Source organism: Polyodon spathula, chromosome 14 (assembly GCF_017654505.1).
Source record: "Polyodon spathula isolate WHYD16114869_AA chromosome 14, ASM1765450v1, whole genome shotgun sequence".
Classification (NCBI taxonomy): Eukaryota; Metazoa; Chordata; class Actinopteri; order Acipenseriformes; family Polyodontidae; genus Polyodon; species Polyodon spathula.
This window is the reverse complement of record NC_054547.1, coordinates 35,865,715-35,884,474: the sequence shown is the minus strand read 5'-3', so window position 1 is coordinate 35,884,474 and position 18,760 is coordinate 35,865,715. Positions and strand designations below refer to the sequence as shown.

Genomic DNA, 18,760 nt, shown 5'->3' with positions numbered 1-18,760 from the left:
CAGGGAAGGAGAGGATTAATTTTTTTTTTTTTTTTTTTAAGGAAAGAATCTACATTTAATTATTTGTGATCTAAACCTCCTGGTAAATTTCGTATTATAGCAAAAGTATACAGTGTTAAGGAGGAACCTCAAGATATGTAAATTGATTTTAAACAATGTGATGGTTGTTTATTGTATATTATAATAGCTGTATGTTGCATGCCTGCTGTTGTACCTTCTTTGACAGTAGATGAGAAAGTAAACTCTGCAGGGGGAACCAAAACTAGCGCCACATCACTTTTGAGCTCAACAGTACTGCTCGATAGCTTAACTGGATGCATTCAGTGAACATGAGAGAAGGTATGTAGAGCAGGCTAAGAATGTTTCACAGATACAGGACGATTTCGCATACTACGTGATTTCAAAATTATGATAAGATCTCGGCTATTTCACTTACTGTTTGTTGAATTAAAAAATCGAGGTACTGTATTAGATTAAACATTTCTAAATTTAAAGCAAAAAAAATAAATAAAAAAGCCCTAAAGCATCCCATTCTTTCTCATTTCTTTTTGAAGTTTGTTTTTCTAGAGTTGCTATGTCTTTTAATGTATCTTAAATGATCACCCATAGGTCAAATAACAGAACAACACTATCATTGATACCAGAAAGCCCCTAAAAAGCAGACGCCACAGTAAAAAATAATTGCCGTTAAAAAATAAAAAAAATAATGCTTTTTGTTTTCAGTTTATTGTGATTTTCATTGATTTACAAGGCATATTTCCTTAAGTAAATCCGTACTTGTTGCTTGATGTGTCAATATCTTTAGTCCTGTTGAGAGAATCCATTAACAGTTATTTATCTAACCCTATGGAACCCTGCTTGCAGCTTCCTTTCCATGCTTGCTGTTTCTCTTTAATTGTCTTGATAGCGGTAAAGGGCTGGTTTTATAAATAACATTGTTTATTGTGACATTTTTGCTACAGCTTTATTTAGATATTGGGAGTAGCAGTATTGGAAAAGTGTTAGAGATTCACAGAATTGTGTAGCACTTTTTGTTATATGATATCATATTTCATATTTGTCTGATGTCGAAACCTCTCAGGATAGTGTAAGTACAATATACTGTAACCTAGCAGTATTATTTCTCTGAGAGGTAGATTGTAAATGTGATCAATGTCAAGGGTGTTGGTGTTTTGTCTACTGGCTACGTCTCAGTTTTGCAACAGTTGATCTTTTTTGATGGACACATCTTTAATTCTTCATGTACAATTCTTCATGTGCAGTTCACATCAGGGTACCCAGCTGGAGTTAAGTTTGAAGTTAGACCTGTCTCAGAGCACAATTAAAGGTTTATTGTTTATTAATGAGTTACTGAAGTCGGTATGTATCTTAAATCAGACGTGGACATCAAACTTCTGATTATTGTCTTTAGAAGCTCCTCATCAACTGGAAGAGTTAAGCCCGTCACACACAACCTGACTCGAGCCGTCCTGACTCATCTCAACTCAACTGGTCGCACTGTTGGGCTAAGTTAATAAAAAAATGTGTACCGGGCAGTATTAATTAAATTTGTATACATAGAAATCACCAGAATCTAGTTGTGGTCAGTCTTAGCAGTGTGTGACACCCAGTCAGGAAAAACACAATTGTGACGTCAAACCAAAACTGAGCACAACTGATCTCGGAATCTGTGCAAACTCAGATGAGATGAGTCGGGCTTTGTGCGGCGGGCTTTAGACACACACCTGAAGACAGAAACAAAATTTAAAAAAAAACTGCTCTTTCAGGCAAATCAAAATGTAAAAGAAAAAAGAATATTAAAGGGTCAAGGGCAGGTAACGATACAGAACAGCTGTGTTTCAGATAGTTTGCCTGTCCTTGTTCCTCGTCTCTTCCCAAACATATTGCAGCAAGAGGGGTCGGGTTATCAGTTTTATTTTTTTTTCCTGATATATTTAGCAGTTTTTGAAAAGCACCCAACTGCTTCGTAACATGTCGACATCATGTAACAGTGTTTAGCAAATTGATTTGCCCCACTTGGATGTCGGCAAATGGTTATGATTATGCTTAAAATCAAATGGTAGTGATTATAGTTCTCATTAACAGATTTGTTTGTTGTCGGAATTGTCAAGTTTGGCATGAGTAAATGAACATGTTTTTTTTTTTATTGAAAAACTGTTTACAGCTACACAAGGAGTGCCATTAGACAGGGTAGAAAAAAAAAGGTTTGCAGCTGTTTTAATGAACTATGCCTTACCTGCTATTCTTCATCCTCCCTTCTTCAATGCTAACCATTACTATGAGGGGTGGGTCCTTTTAAAATGACAGGCACTTGTTTGGGTAATGAATGCTCTGCACATAGCTGGCTGCAATAGTGGTAACAGCAAGGTTGATTTCCAACTGAAAAACGCTATACACTTGGAATCTACTCGTGCTTTGCAGGGTGCATGGGTGTTGATTACAAAGGATATAAACAAGGCTGTATACATAGTTCAAGCCAATATTTAGAATGAGAAATATGGGCTGATTTGTAGCTTAAATTGAAGTCTGCTGTCAGGGAGTTTCTTGCATTTCGAGGCTAGAAATAATAAGAAAATTACACACGTAAAAAAAAAAATAATAATAATAATAATAATATGATGTTTTTCTTTTACTTTTATTTCTTGCTTATCATTCTTAAGCAGCTATCTTATGAATTGCCAGCATAGCAAAATGAGTAGCATGCAACATTGGAAACATTTTTTGGTTGAATTGTGTCACATAATATTACAGAGAACAATTATACCCCTTCTCCACCGGCACACCCAACCCGTGAGGGCTCGGTACGGTATGGGTATGGGTGGTTCTCCACTGGCTATTTGTTGAGCCGTGCGAGAACTTAACCATGAAACTCCAGCATCACAAGTCATCTGAATCTGTTTCCGAGCCAAGTCAGGCCAGGGGTGGGGTTAAGGATTTTTGTCATTACGTTACATCAGTCAGTACACTCCAGAAAGACAAACAACAAACAACGTGGCAGGCAACGAGTGTGATGAGAGAAGAGTGCTGCCTTGGGACACTGAGGAAGTGCATGCTGTAGTTTATCTGTGGGCAGATAAGTGTTCAGGAAAATCTACAGTCTTGTGTCAGAAGTTTTATACCAGAATTTCTGACGATTTGAAGCAAATGGACGTAAACCGCGGTTAAGGTACATTCCACTAAATTTCTCATCCTTGACCTTTATAAGTATATATTATCTATCTATCTATCTATCTATCTATCTATCTATCTATCTATCTATCTATCTATCTATCTATCTATCTATCTATATATATATATATATATATATATATATATATATATATATATATATATATGTGAAAAAAAAAATGACAACTATGGCTCTCGTTGTGCTCGTGCAGCTTCTTTTTTATTTAAGCACCCAAACGAAAAACAACTCTAGAAAAAAAAAAAAAAAAAAAAACACAACTATCCTTAAATGAAAGGTCTTTGGCAAGTCATATTTTTTAAACCACCTTTTTTTCTCCTTAACACAACTAATTGAACTTCATTATGTCGATATAATTAATAAATAACATTTGTGGATTATAAAGAAATTCCAAAATATACAAAATGTAGCGATCCAAGATACAGCTGTACAATTGGTCTATTATTTTTTAAACACCATTTTTTTGTGAATCTTTTGGCAAAGTTCATTAGTAAATAATGTCTTTCGTGGTGTATGCCAGCGTTTTCTTGACAGACATGCCATTCTCCTAATTTGACACATTTATTTCAGCCTCATTACAGTAATCATTTGTCATAATGTGAAACAAACACAGTGTTTCATAATATTAATACCCCAGTTCATGTTTACAGAGAAAACACTTATATACATATAAATATATACATATATTGGTTGTTAGTTGCGTATTGATCCCAGAATGTCATCAAGCAGCTTCTTGGTTAGGGGACCACTTAAGTTATGCTAACTGAGTTAACATAGATTTATAATAAATTGCTACTTAAATGATTGCCACAAATTCATTAACTAGTTATTTTAAGCTTCAAAAAATACACACTGTGTGTGTCCGTAAATATAACGTGCTATTAGAAAAAGAAAATAAATCTTACTATAGTGTGTGCCAAAGATGCTTAAAATATTTCTCCTTCTAAAACTAGGGTTTCTGTTTTATCCACATTCCCTGTGGATTTTCTCTTGTTCCAGTGTTTTCACACACAGCTTTGTCCAATAAGTTTCTGCTTGGTGTTATTGAAGGTATATGCTATGCACTGTACACATGTAATGTATGTTATGTATTTTTATCTAAAAAAACAAAAACAAACAACTATTGTAATGCTAAAGAAAATACCTTGCATTAGGGAACTATTAGTAAGAACCTGTAGCATGCTTTCTGGTAGATGAACCAACCTAAAACATTTGAACTGGTGTGATGATAATAATTTTAGATAAAAAAACAAACTAATCTCAGATAAAGGCAGTGTAGTTTTTAAAGCTCTGATTTGTCTCAACTGGAAGACATAGCTGAGTGACAGTTTTATATTACAGTTGGTCATTATATTTTCTTGCCACTGAAACCTGACATTTTAACAAAGTGACAAGTTTCCAGTTTGATGAATCCAATTCGTGCAAAATAATATGTGCCCCGCTGTCACGGATGCTGTAATGCAATGCATTGTTTAAATGATATTCTGAAGCACGATATTCAAATTTGATCCTATTAGCAATGAATGTATTTCTAATCCCACACATTCAGCATACTGTAGCAGCAGTGTAACAACTTCCTAACGGGGATAGCAATATATCCTCGGCAAGGTTTACAACATATTGACAAAACAATTATTCTGCTTTATAGACACTTAAAAACTGTGAATCTTAGGATATTCAGATTGTACAAAGCCAAGAATCGTGCTATTAGTATTTTGTAAAGCATTTATGAAAGCTTCCATTTTTAGTTATTTTTAGATTTCATTAATTTACTGTGGGCATCTTTTAAAATCTTAAATTACCAGCAATCCCACATTATCAGTGTTCTGTTTATTATGATTGTCCCATCACCATGAAAATCTTTAGCTTGCTATTAGCGTTTCAATGACTGACTTATTGATAGAACAAATGTACTATTGTCATGGTTTGCCCCCCTTACCGATATGTCCACATATGGTTGGTTATCCTTAGGCTTACTACTGTTTGGTTTTTTTTTGTTTGTTTTTTCCCAAATCGACGATTAATATTGAAGTTTATTTTTGAAAGAATCTACCTTTTTTATTCTTTATTTTTCAATTTAAGCATAAGCATGGGTGAAATTGACCTTTTATGCTTATTGAGAAAGTCTCATTTAGAGAAACATGCAACAAAACGTTAGGTTACTTACTGTAACCCTTGTTCCCTAAAAGAAAAGAAGACCACCAACAACCTTATGTATGGGAAATGCCTGCCTATTGGTAGCTGTTTTCTGAGCTCCCAGACGCCCTCAGTCCCACCTACCGAGGAATTAAAACCGCCATACCGCGGAAGCCATTTCTCCTTGCATCGAACCCATGACTTTGCGTTTGGTGGTCGTCTTCGTTTTCAGGGAACCAGGGTTACGGTAAGTAACCTAACGTTCGCTTTCAGTTCGAAGATGACCACCAACAACATTATGTGTGGGGAAATGTATACCAGAGCCGTCGCGAGGGAGAGGGAACGGCAGCTTACGAGGGATGCATCCGAACTGTATAACCGAAGGTTATCGGTGCGAGCGTGCCAGCATTGCAGCTGTTGTCCGGTGAAAGGATGGGTGTGAGGCAGCAAGCCTTTAGGACCCCTGCTAGGGCTGTTGAGGTTGGGGCGGAGCAGTCCGAGGCAGCTGCCTACGGTGACAGCCCTGGAATTGCCTCCTGGACCACTGTTGCATAGGCGCTTCTCCAAAGAGCGAACTTAAACTTTACTGGCTTCCATTTTTAAGCTGTCTGCTGTAATACACATACGTATTTGCGTTTTATTCTTTATTTCGGGTATTTGATTATTTGAAAATGTTGGCCCCTGTGTGTTTGAATTGGAAACTATTCGAAGTTCCCTTCCTTAATATACAGAAAATAAACACTTCCCTGATAATCTCCATTTACAGCTGTTTACAAGATAAAGCATTGATTATGCTTTGCATCTCAAAATCCAGTTCTGTTTCCAAATCTTTGTGTAAAATGGAAACAAGACATTCATACCCATCGGTACTACAACACCTCTGTTCACCAATCCACAATATTTAGATGGAGGTTTGAGGTGACCTGTCCAGTCTCAGAATTACAAACCAGTGGAGGGCCAATGAGATGAGATTGGCTGAAATCTGCTGGGAATGTGTTGTGTGTGAGATGGTGTATGAACTGTATTTACCTAATCTATGATTGATTGGCAGCAAACTGAATCGTTAAGAGTTTCTCTTTTCTTTGTTATTCTTTGAACAGACTCCTGCTGAACAGGTCAAAGCTAGACTACAGATGGTCCTCCAGGCTGCAGGTTGGTGTTTTATTTTTTTTAAATATAGTGTGGTAAGTAGAACAGATCAACTAACATGGGGGTGGAATATGTTCATCAATACAGTCATGTACAATAAACACACAAAACTTTTTTTTTTTTTTTTCATGAATACCAGCTATCGTTATTCATTGGACCCTCAAAGTTCTTGATTGGAGCGTGTTGGATTCACCACAGCTTCAGCTTTGTGTTGAATTCACTGTAGCAATGCCAGTTCATTTACGTGCATTTGCTTCAACATGAGTGGCTCTGTGTTTCACTTGTGCTCTTTCTTTTCCTGCACATATTTAACCCAGATGTATACTAACAAAATAATAAACACTTTGAAAAAAATATCTGTACAGTAATGCACGTAATCAGAAACACATTAGCACCGTTTACTTTAAACTAACCTTCTGGGATTCCTGTTACATTGGAGCTTATATAAAATTGCAGGCAATTAGGGAGGGAACCCGCAAGTTGATTTGTATTTACTATTCGTTAGTTTCACTTGCATTCCATTCATGTACAGTGAGTCTGTACGTCTGATGCCATTATTAGGTCTATAGAGATATTGAAAAAGGCATGGTAACATGTTGCAGATCTTGGAGCTGCCAATGGAACTTTGCATTAATAAAGTCTGTTCAGTAGAGGGGTGAGGTAATTGCTTAAATAGATTTCTCATCAGGGTTGGGCTTGGAGTGAAAGCAGTTATAACAAAGTCATTCTGTTAATTCTGGTCCTCGAGATCCATTCTAGTCTTGGTTTTTGTTCCAATGAGTTTCTAAAATAGTTTTAAGTGATCAAGTTCAATTAACTAATGTAGGACCTGCTTCCAATAAGGCCTGAACTGGAAGTGGATCTCAAGGTCTAAAGTTAGTCATACCCAGCTTATATTCCCCAGCTTTGTGTTCCGTCATCCTTTCCTTTCCTTTCCCCCGCAGCAGCCTTACATGTACTTTGTGTTAAGTTGAATATATTATTCACAGTTCTTTCTTCCTGATAGATACAATGCTGTTTATATCTGAGGTCGCATCATTAGCTTATGTTGCCTTTCTAGCAGTTGTTCAATGATTTCAATGAACTCTCCTGTTGCCATTATGCCGAATAGAACATTTTGTGAATTGTGGCACTCTAGTTCCGGAGGTGAGATGCACACAATGCCGTTTAAGCATGTAAAGAATCATCTTCCTACAGGGACTGAAGGAAATCACTGTTATGTCAAATAGAGGAGTTTCTAATAAAGTAGCAATATCATTATATTTGTCCTACATGGCTTCAGGATGACTTTGTTGAAATGAATAAGTACAATTGCTACACTATACTAGTGAGGCTCCATCACCTGTTGTTTGAGTCTTATCCTAGTAGGGATAAATGCATTTCACTCCATTGTATTATGTGGCCAGTGTTCTTTTTCCAAATTACCGCTGGCTTCCATAAACTCATTAAAATAAAGTCAATACTGGTAATTGTTTTTAAATTTTTAAATGTAAATATTATTTTTTCCAACATTTTAGGAACATGATCAGTCCCTTAGGTCTTGAAGAGTGCCGCCCCTAAGTAATAAATGTGTGCTCCTATCTTGGTTAACATTCAGAGTATTTTCAATAACAAAATAAAAACAGTCTCATATTTCATGATTTAAATTGTATATATTGCTCACTGCATCTTTTGAAGTGTATAATTATAAAACAGATGTGACAGCCTGAAGCTCAAAAAGCACAATTTGTTTATACTGCTCACAGCTGTCTCCCTCCATTTTTTTAATTTCACAGTTTGAAAATGTATTAAAGGTACCTTGCATTATATATCATCCCAGTCCAGAACTTATGGTATTTGAAAAGACATTTTAAACATATGGCACCTTCATTAAAAATGCTATTGAAATCCTGTACTGAACAGTCCATCTACACAGCATTTGTTATCCAAGGAAGGATTTACTACACATTTCCATCTTTAACTAATTTACCTATGATTTCACCACAGTTGTTATGAAATATTAACTTGAGTAATGCATGTTTATACAACATTTTTATTCTTAGTTTAGATCAACTCTGGTGTAAAGTGTATTAAGTTACATTGTCTTGTTCTATCTGATGGGCAGAGTAACAGAAAAATTAAAAATAAAAGCATCTGCCACATAGTTGAAATTAACAATTTGTTTAAAAGGGATTCCCTGCTACACAGAGCCGTGCTGAGCTCTCGTCCTAAGGCTTTTTGGCAGGTGCTTAAAAAAACTTCAACAGCATGATTAATTTCTTGCAAAGAGGCTGTTAATGGAAGAAAGACATAAAACAGTCCTTTAGTCTGATAATGAGAAGGCCGCTGAGGGTACTAATACATTTTTAAAGCCGTGACTCAGGCTGTGGAGCAGTGGCCAGGAGCTCCTCGTTTCCAGTTTCAGATCAGTCACTGCCTGACTGCCAGGCCCCAAGGAAGTCGGTACACCCTATATCCTGGAATTTGCAGTCGTTTTCAGGGTTAAGAGATTGAGCACCTCACTTCGGCTGTCCTAGGTAAATACACCAGCACACTCTCCTGGATAGCCTAATTGGTGCAAATTATTAAAAATAAATAAATAATAATAATAATTGTACAAAGTGAAGTATTGATAGTTCTGAGTGTTTCTGCCATTGAACCTTGTTTCATTATTCTAAGGACAGTGTAAGAGTGTTATATTTTTGTATTGCTCTTTATTTTCATTGCTGGAGTACGTCTAAGGAAAGTCAATTAAAACAGCTTTGCGTTTGTGCAGAGATTTGCAACCGTTTTGACTACCTAAGCTGATTAAAAACAAAAACAAAAAAAAATGACTTGTGTCATTAGGAGCACCAATGTTGACTTTTTCAGACACACTGTGTCGGCAGTGTACTAGCCCAGCCCTCTAAGGATGAAGGTTAATTCACAAAAGTGTCGTCACTTAGCTGGGGGGCAATTTGTAACAGTAATAAACTACTTGTGTTGCACTTACTGTGTCGTAGCATTTTGGAGGAGTACAGCCACAAGCTCCCAGTTATTATTAAAGCACAAGTTGAGTTATTGTTATTTGGTATTTATTCATTTCTTGGCTGTCGAGCATTTAACATTCTGCTTAGATTTGTTTAATTTTTTTTTGTTTTGTTTTTTAACAAAGGGCATTTAATTTATACATACCATAATTATTTAATGATTTAGTCCTGTTTACAAAATATTATTACAATAAAAGTACAATTTTATTAGGAAGGTGAAATAAATGTAATATAAAATAACAACATTGTGCAGCTCATTCTAGTATTCCCCTCTCCTTTTAAGAAAAAAAAAAAAAAAATTATGCTAACAGATGTTAAACAAGAGGTTGCTGAATGTTAATGTTGCAACAGCGGTGTGGCTAAGCCTGTCTTATGTAGACTTGCATGCAGCCTGCCAGTCTCTGTCTCCTGAGATGCTTTAAGCCGGACCCTTTTTTTTTTTTTTTGTCACTATATGGACTCTCTCAAGTCGGTATAAAGCAGATCATCCCTCAGCTAAAGCTCTTCAGCTTTTGTTATTGGGCTCTGTAGGCCTGTAATTAGACCTCCTGGCAGGCCTTACAGGCCAGTTAATGGTCATATGGGGTTTGTGGGAGGCAGACTGGCTTTATATAAAAGCATTGTAGCGATATGTTTATGGGTCACTTCCTACCAGACCTGTCCTTTGTCCTTATGCCCCTCAGGCTGACAGGGAGAAGGTTCCCTTGACCATGGAAAGCTCAGTTTGCTGCTTGCAATCCGTTCAGATAATCCCTAGTGTAAACAGAGGATTTAGCTGAGCTTCTGTCACTAGCTCCCCAAACCACTTGTGTCTGCACTTTATTTCTCTGCTCTCCTTCAGAGATGTTTTTTTTTTAATTTTATTATTGTTATATATTTTACAAGTTGGGGGTAACTGTTGGTCTGTGAATGTGCTGAAAATGTTTAATTATTTAAAATGGATTTTGAAGTTTAATTTTAATGATCTAAAATAGATTTTTTTTTATTTTATATTTTACCTGCTGTTTGAACAGAGCTCCTTTACAAGGTTCCAGTTTGACAAAAAAAAACAAAAAAACAAAAACAAACAAAAAAAAAACAAGCAAACCTTAAACCCAAGTCATTAGAAATAGTTATGGCTGAGCAGTTTGAAATTGTTTTAATTTATTAAAGTTTTTTTTTTTTTTTTTCCCCCCCCCCCCCCCCCCCCCCCCTAAAAAAAACAAATGCAGATTGCTTAACGAGGACATTTTGTGTGACACATGTTTGTTTTATTCATGTTATATTTATGATAATTCACTTATGAACCAAAAATAAAAAATAAGCAGTTGTGTTTTGACCACTACTTGCACAGTAAATAGAAAAGCATTAAGTGATCTGAACTCAGCAGGAGACTGAACTTCGAAATGGCCCACAACAGATGTGGCTGAAGAGACCACATACATAGACTGTATCATTTTACTCTGGTGGAATTAATGGGATCACTCACTACTTTTGGAGGCCTGCTTTTATTGTGGGAGCTGTTAAATTAAATAAGATGCTCTTTATTTTTCTTAATCTGGAAGTAGGAAGATACTGAGAGTGGCAGGTGGCTGCAAATGGCCAGTGTTTAATTTTCTCCGAGTCGTTGGCGTTGCTTTGTTGTATGTAAAAGATTTCCCCTGATGCTTGTTAAGCTGATTTTTTTTTTCCTTTGAAGAATCAATAACCACAGTTTGTAAGTGTGAAAATGCCTGCATTTAAAAAAAAAAAAACACACACACAAAAAAAGTATACTAATAAATAAGAAACTGAGGAGAAGGTCAAAGTAAACGAGCACCCTGCTTTTACACACTGCACTGATGTCAGCTGGCAGAAAACAAGCTCACTGCCCTTTCTTGCTGTGAGTTTACCCTGTACAGAAACTGATGTTTAAGTGGGCCAGGGTGTCCTTTGCTTACTGCGCACCAGCGACCCCTGTAGTCTGGCTGGGCGCCTGCGGGCTTGCCTGTATGCTGCCCAGAGTTGCATTGTCCTTCGACACTGTAACTCTGAGGTGGTTGCATGGTGAGTCTGCAGTGTGTAAAGAAGCGGTCGGCTGACGGCACACACTTCAGAGGACAGCGTGTGTTTGTCTTCGCCCTCCTGAGTCAGCGCAGGGGTGGTAGCGGTGAGCGGAGCCTAAAAATAATTGGATATTCTAAATTGGCAAGAAAATAATAAAAAAGATCAATTGGCAACTACTAAATACATGTTGGCATTTTCCAAGCAGCAGCTGGTGACTGCTTGAAACAGTCCATTAAAAGTGGTCTTGAATTGAGAGTGGATTTTTTTTTTTTTTTTAACCAATAATGGCTTTTTCACATCTGTATTTTAAGCCACATGGTTTTAAAACTTTCTCGTCGTTTTTTGTCTCTCCGTATATAAAATTTACATAACAGAAGAAAAATATATATATATATATTTTTTAATTTGCTGTTTTCCATAATGTAGCAGCATATGGTATAAATGATTTTGATGCAAATGTATGTGCTGATTGTTTGCAGATGAATTTTACAGACCAGCTATTGATGTTAAATGAAAGCAAATTTGCAATCACCTTAATCACCTTTGCTAACCATTTACTGTTAAGTAAACTTTGTGAAGTAATTTAATTATCTAGTTGTGTGTGCAGTAGATCCCAGGCTGTTTTGTATACAGTGTGAACTGCATGTGGAACACATTTCCTGATAGCATAGGAAATTATTCCAAGAGGAAGTTTTTACTCTGTTCAGTAAGTAGGTGTTTTTCACACCTCAGTTACTCGGGTACTTTGGGGAGGAAAAGGTTGAGCCTTTCAAAACCCTGCATAATGCCAGTCGAATAATCTGGTTGTAATACCAAAACACAAAATGTGTATGCAGCAAACAGCTTAATCATATTTAACACAAAATGTTAGTAATATTTGTAAAGACTTGTATTGCAACAGTACTCCTGTTTAATTGCAGCAGCACTAATGTATAGCATGTAGGCTAATAGTCTCTGCTTTTAAATGTACTTATTTTACTTCCCACTGTGGAACTACATTATTTTGCTATAAAGAACAAAACACATCCAGTTGGTTTGATGTTCAGTACTTATATGTTTATGTTCAACGTTTTCTGTTAGAAAGGCAAAGTTCACAAAGATTGAACTCTGTTCACTACCAAGGTAGGTCATAATATTTAATTCCCTCTGAATATTGTAAATTCTAACCCTTTGTGATGGGCTTATATCATACCAGTAAAAATCTACATAGCCTCTGGTGATATTAATTCTGTTTAAAATAATTTTAACAAAATGTTTTTGAGCTGTTCTGATTTGTCAAAAGAAAATCTGACTTGCATGTTCCACTTAATGCACTAAATGTGTGAGCCTCAATTATTTTTTGGTCTCTACTGGGCACCTATTTGTGTTGTATAAACTTTATACTTGGTTCTAGAAGTAAGGTAAGATACAAATTGGAGTGTGATACACTTTGACCTTATAAATAACCTTTGCCCACTGTGGTTTAATATGCTGTAATTCTGTTTAACTAATTTGTTTTTTTCTGCCTCATGCCTTTCATTTTTCTGCTGAAGTGATATCCAAATGTTGCGTCAGCTCCTATACTGATTTATTTAGAGGGCAACTCATTTAAATTGGTGTAATAAAAAACCCTTTGTTTTAGTTAGTGTTGGAACATTTATCATCACTTTATTTAATATGAGGAAATAATTGTGCCATCCCCATTCCTAATGGCTATATTTGCCTGTGTTTTCTTTGTTGATCGAAATGAATGAAATTAGAATAAACAACCTCCAAGTCATTTGTAATCAAGGACTGATTAATGGAGTTTGGTTTCATAGCCATTATTCATTCAAGAACACCTGATATCCTTCCCATAAACAAATTGTGTTTGTCTAAATTAAGAAATTAAATGAAGCATTTGATGAGTTTATGATTGACCCTTCTAACTCTGAGCCCATTAGTCAATGTCGTTATCATAAAAAACTATTTGACTAATGTACTGTCAAAAGAAGCATGTGGATTTATTATAGTTTCTGATTAATGCGTACTCTGCGCCAAACTAGATTTTATTAATTTTTTGATTCTCATCCCGGCAGTCAAAGAGGACGTTCGTCTTTGATGAAATGTTTTATGCCCTTGCAGATTGAAAGGTGATTATGAGCTGTTGACTTGCATGAGTCTCTGTAGCAGTTGGAAAGTATGTTATGTGGATCTTTTAATGAATTTTTCTGAGGAGAAGCAAATTAGGCTGCATAAATGTGTCTCTACACTTCTCTGGGCTGAATTATAAAAGAGGTAGACAACCTAATGATGACAACAGTGGATATGGACACCAAAGTTATAGTGACAGTATAGCTGCTGAGAGAAATTGCTATGCGACATGGAATCAGTCTTCCAACCAGGGCACATGTCTTATTTAAATTCAGTGATTATACTTCATTCATTCCTTTCTGTGACGCTTGCCCCTTTTCAGTAATTGTCTGTTTTGAAAGATACAGTCCAAGTTGGGTTCTGCTGGCCAGGGAGTTTGAATTGGGGTTGGCAACAATAGCAAAACACTAGTCATACATAACACAAAAACTTGTAAATAACAGATTTGTTAAATGCTGTGTTGTGCTCATAAAATTACATTGCTTTAAGACAATACTACTACGGGCAGTATTCATAAAGCATTAATGTGCCTCTAAATACAATAAGGTTTTTTTTTGTTTTGGTTTTTTTAACTACCTGTAGGTCATCCAGATGAGGGATTTAGAATACGGGGTCTGAACTTGCAAATGCATACCAGTTATGATTTGTTCTTATTGTACACTTGGTTAAACTCCAGTACATTCTCCCCTATTATAGCGTCTGCCATAGAGAATTAAAAATAACAAATATGATCCAGACTTGCACTTCTAATGACAGAAATGCTGTCTATCTGAAGATGCCTTATTAAGACTGCAGCCTATCATGGTAAACACTTTCTAGCACAGATCTGCAGATCACCATCCAAATTCTTCTTGCAGGGAGTGGCAAAGAGCAATAAACACTTTATTAGATGTTACGTTTTGTCATGTTGCATATTTAAGCCTAGTTAGCAACAGTGCTAATCAAGGCTTGAAATGTGTAGCTTAGACTTTCAAGTAAACAATGACGGTTACTTTATATATTATTTTTTATCCCAGGAAAGGAGTTTTATGCAAATTAATTTGTTATGTTAATCTGCATTTTTTTTTTTTATTATTATTTTTATTTGAATTCTTAAGTTTTTCTTACAAATTTTGACATCTGTGAGGCATATGTTTAAATTCTTACACTTGTGGTCAGGGCTTAGCACAGATGCTTCAGATATGCCTACCTGCAAGTGCCCTTTCAGATAACAACATTTGTCACTTTATCTAGAGTGCAGTTTGGATTTAAAAGTCCATAACCAAGATTATATCACAAATATACAACAGGAGCCAGTGGATTAAAATGAATAACCCAAAGGAGGCCGTCCAGTCTCGTAAACCATCTAGCTGAAGGCTCATGTCTTATGTAGATTCGAAGTGCAGCGGTGAATGACACAGCACTCCCATAGTTTGTCTAAGGAGGGGCTGGGACATTAAAAGCAGCCATGGGTGACATCTTTATTTGGCATCCTGGGACATCAATAACCTTAATATACATATCCCAGTCAGACCAGTCACGTCAACAGAGCAAGAACCTGCACTGCACTTACAAGTGCTAAATTGAAACTTGCTAATAGATTGCTTGAGAAATGATTTTGAAGAAAAGACTTCATGTCAGATACCGAGAGGGTCATGTTGACATGAAATATGACTGCGTTTTAGCTTATCTCCGAATTTTGAAAACCATATAGGAGGCAAGTTATATATGGACTTGCAAGTGCTAATGTAAGGACACTCAAAGATAATAACCAACCCATAACTCAGTATCTCAGATGCATGTCTCTGACTTCCTTGAGGAATAAGACACACTAAACCCTTCAAAGCCCATTGATACTGACTGAGAAGCGCAGGTTTAAGATGGTAAAGTGAATTACTGGTTGCCAGGGTGCCATGAATTCAGATTATTAAAAATCAGGTGATGATTACGCAAATGCACCTATTTATCATATCTGATGTTCCCTTTTAATTTTCTTTTTAATAACGAGATTACAATATTCACTATCACTACATTTCCTGTTGACTTTTTCAGAACTGTTTTTGCCACAATGTTATATTTCATGCACAAGCCAAATAAATACATTTATAATAAAATCGGCAGAAATCTCCAGTGAAGATTAATTTTCATTGAAAATATTTTTACACAAAGATGTCATCATGTTTCAGAACGAGGTGTCAACAGATGTGATGTCATTTTTCATTTAATTTGTTTTATCCTAGAGTAACACAGTTGAAGTAATGTAGGGCTCTGTTATTCAAAAAATTATTTTTTGTTTACCCTCCTTTTCTTTGACCTTGGTCAGTTTCTGTAACTGGTGTGGCAGTCGTTACTGCTAGACAGATGTAGATTTGAGTGAAAACATGTACAAATAATGATCTGAAATTTTCAGATCATCTGAAGTCTTTAGTGACTAAATAAACCCTGGAGCACTAATGCTGCGTTTAATATGGGCATATTCCACTTTGAATAAAGCTCTCAATTACTGAGCACTTCTAAGTCCTGTCAAGGAGTCTTGTGACGTTAATGGAATCTTTATAACCTTTTTTAACTTGTTGTATTTCTAACAGAGCTAGACAATAATAGCAACGTGTTTGCCTGTGGCAAGTAAAAACTCATTTTGAGCCAATAATAGGTATTTACTATTTAGATAGCCTGGAAATAAAATTTATGGGAATGTGATTTTGCAGGAAAAATTACAAAGTGATTGAATTATTTTCCTTAATGGACTGGAACAGCGTGTAGTGACTGCTGGTAAGAGTTACATGGCTAATACCTAGCTACTGTTTTTATTGGAATAGTGGTTGGCTTGGTGTATATTAGAGGATAGGGGGAATGAACACCTTGCACTGCATTTATAATCCCATACATTACTTTAAACCCAGAGGATTACAGATCAGGGATTTATGTCACTATTTCTTTGCTGAGGTTATTGGTTAAAACCCTAAACAACTGTGTGTTTGAAGCAGTTTATCCAGAGAAAATGGATATCCAGGTTTAATATAATCTTTCATGTGTTTTATGAGGAAACTTCACATACTTCAAACATTTTAATCTGCAAAGTACAGACATCTGCAGTTGAGGTTGGACTGTCTTTCCTAATTGCCTGCATTTAAGATATTCACAGATAGCAGAACCCATATTTAATGAGAACCTCGATAACAAAACTAGGTCTGCAGTACTTGGTACCCTTACACCTGCTAGAGTGACTTGGGAACCTCAGAATTTAACAGACAGAGTTAGTTTGCCTATCCATTCACAATTTGGAGATTCCTTTATTAGTTTAAGAAACATTAGGCCATGATGGCACAGAAGTTATAATCATGCCTTATTGCAACTTGAATGGGATATGGCAAAGACAAAGCATCCCAATCCCACATTTATGCATCCCATTGGTTTGCCTCTTGAAGATAAGAGCGAGTTGTTACTTTGTTGTGCAGTGAATTTTATATATATAGTCTTATTCAACCAGCTTTGCAGTACAGTCATTTTTCAGAATCACTGCTAACTGTTTATTGCAGATCGGAATGCAAATTGAGATGGGAGGGAGAGCAAAGAAGGCAGATTGCAAGGTTATTAAAGCTTGGGCGGACATACCCACACCACACCACACCGCCCAGCACTGCATATATAAATACACAAAAACACCTGCCTGTTGCTATTCCCTATTCATGGTACACAGGTGGTGCTGTCAAATAGTCCCCAGTTTTGAGCTTTTTAATTACTAAGAAAGGAGTCTCTAGGTGCCAAGTGCTAGTGTGAGGCCCAATGGGCTGGGCGTTCACAGTGAAACAGTGTAGCAGATTGGCGTGGTCTCAGGGCAATAATCCATGGGTAAATTAGCCAGCAGTCCCTCTCCAGATGAGTTCTACAACAGGTTGCTGCCTTTTGGACGTAAGCAATGAGGACTAGCTGAGGGAATAGGCAGTAAGTATAACAGCAAGGGAGGGGAGGGGGGTGCTTTCCAGTTAGTGCAGTTCACATCAGATTGACATTGAAGAGGTTCATTGTTGTTGCTACCAGACAGCCTTTTGGGGTAAAGTGGGTTATCCTAGTACCAGTTTTCAGTAGTCTTAGATTTCACATCTGTTCATGCAGACCTTTTTTCTCCGATCTGTTATGAGATTTCTTGCATCTACAGCCCAGTTGGAAGCTTAATCAGGCAACTTTGAGATGCTGTAAGTACTGTACCTATATTTTAGAATTTGTTCTTGGTTTAACCAAATTTAAGGTTATTGCAAGAATTATGTATAGTTACATGTTTTTCAAGCCTGCAGTCATTTTGAATAGCCTACTACTTGCTTTTTGAAGAGTATAAATATTGAAATGTCTAAAAATGTAGGTAAAGGAAATATTCAAATGTAAAAAAAAAAATGAAAAGGAAATTTAAAAGCAGGAAAGTGAGCCCTTTAAATATTGTCAATATAATAACTATTGGAAGGTTTTTCGCTACTACTAGTATAGAAAATAAGCAGTTTACAGGGTTGAAATCATAGACAAGTGTCACACTTAAAAACAGAAGGCTAAAAACCATGATTTATTTGTGCTGTTACTAAATTGTGTCCTGCAATTAGTCACTCTTACACACTTTCCAAAAAACGCCGCCTTTGAAACAGTGGGAAAAAAAAAAATAAGCAGCTTATAGTTGTTTTGTGGTCTCAAAGTGTCTAGGTTATTCTTATTTTTTTTCTTATCCCTGAGCACTCAAAGGTGTTTACTGCTAGCAATGTTTCCTTAGGCAGTAAGCAATGATATAATTCAATTTCTGTTCCCATTATTAGATGATGTGTCCTCCTGTTGGGTTTTAGGTGTCATCCAAGGGGAACAAGAACTAGGCTGAATCGGCACCCTGTCCACCCACTGATTTGATGTAGGTTTTAAATATATGTAAAACGAGAGCATTAGTCATAAATATGTATATCCCGCTTTGCCTAACCTGCACTCACACACATCCTTTCTCATTCCAATATAAATGTTCCTAATGGCAAATCATTAAACATCAAAGGATCCTTCACTTTGTCAAACATCATTTGCATTGGAAACACTAATAGACTGTACTTTGGCAAATTGGGACAGAAATTGAAAACTAGAATGAACAACAAAGACCCCAGTACAAAGCCCGGGGAACTCATCAACCAGCATTGTC

At 36.3% G+C, this 18,760-nt stretch overlaps 1 protein-coding gene across 1 annotated transcript in view; it reads left to right on the top strand.

The window, feature by feature from the left end:
- rsrc1 (arginine/serine-rich coiled-coil 1) overlaps window positions 1-18,760 on the top strand; it is a 97,771-nt gene that overhangs the window by 41,581 nt on the left and 37,430 nt on the right. Inside the window, exon 6 of the mRNA XM_041270335.1 lies at window positions 6,424-6,475. Coding sequence (XP_041126269.1) covers window positions 6,424-6,475 — 52 coding nt within the window. The remainder of the gene's footprint in view (window positions 1-6,423; window positions 6,476-18,760) is intronic.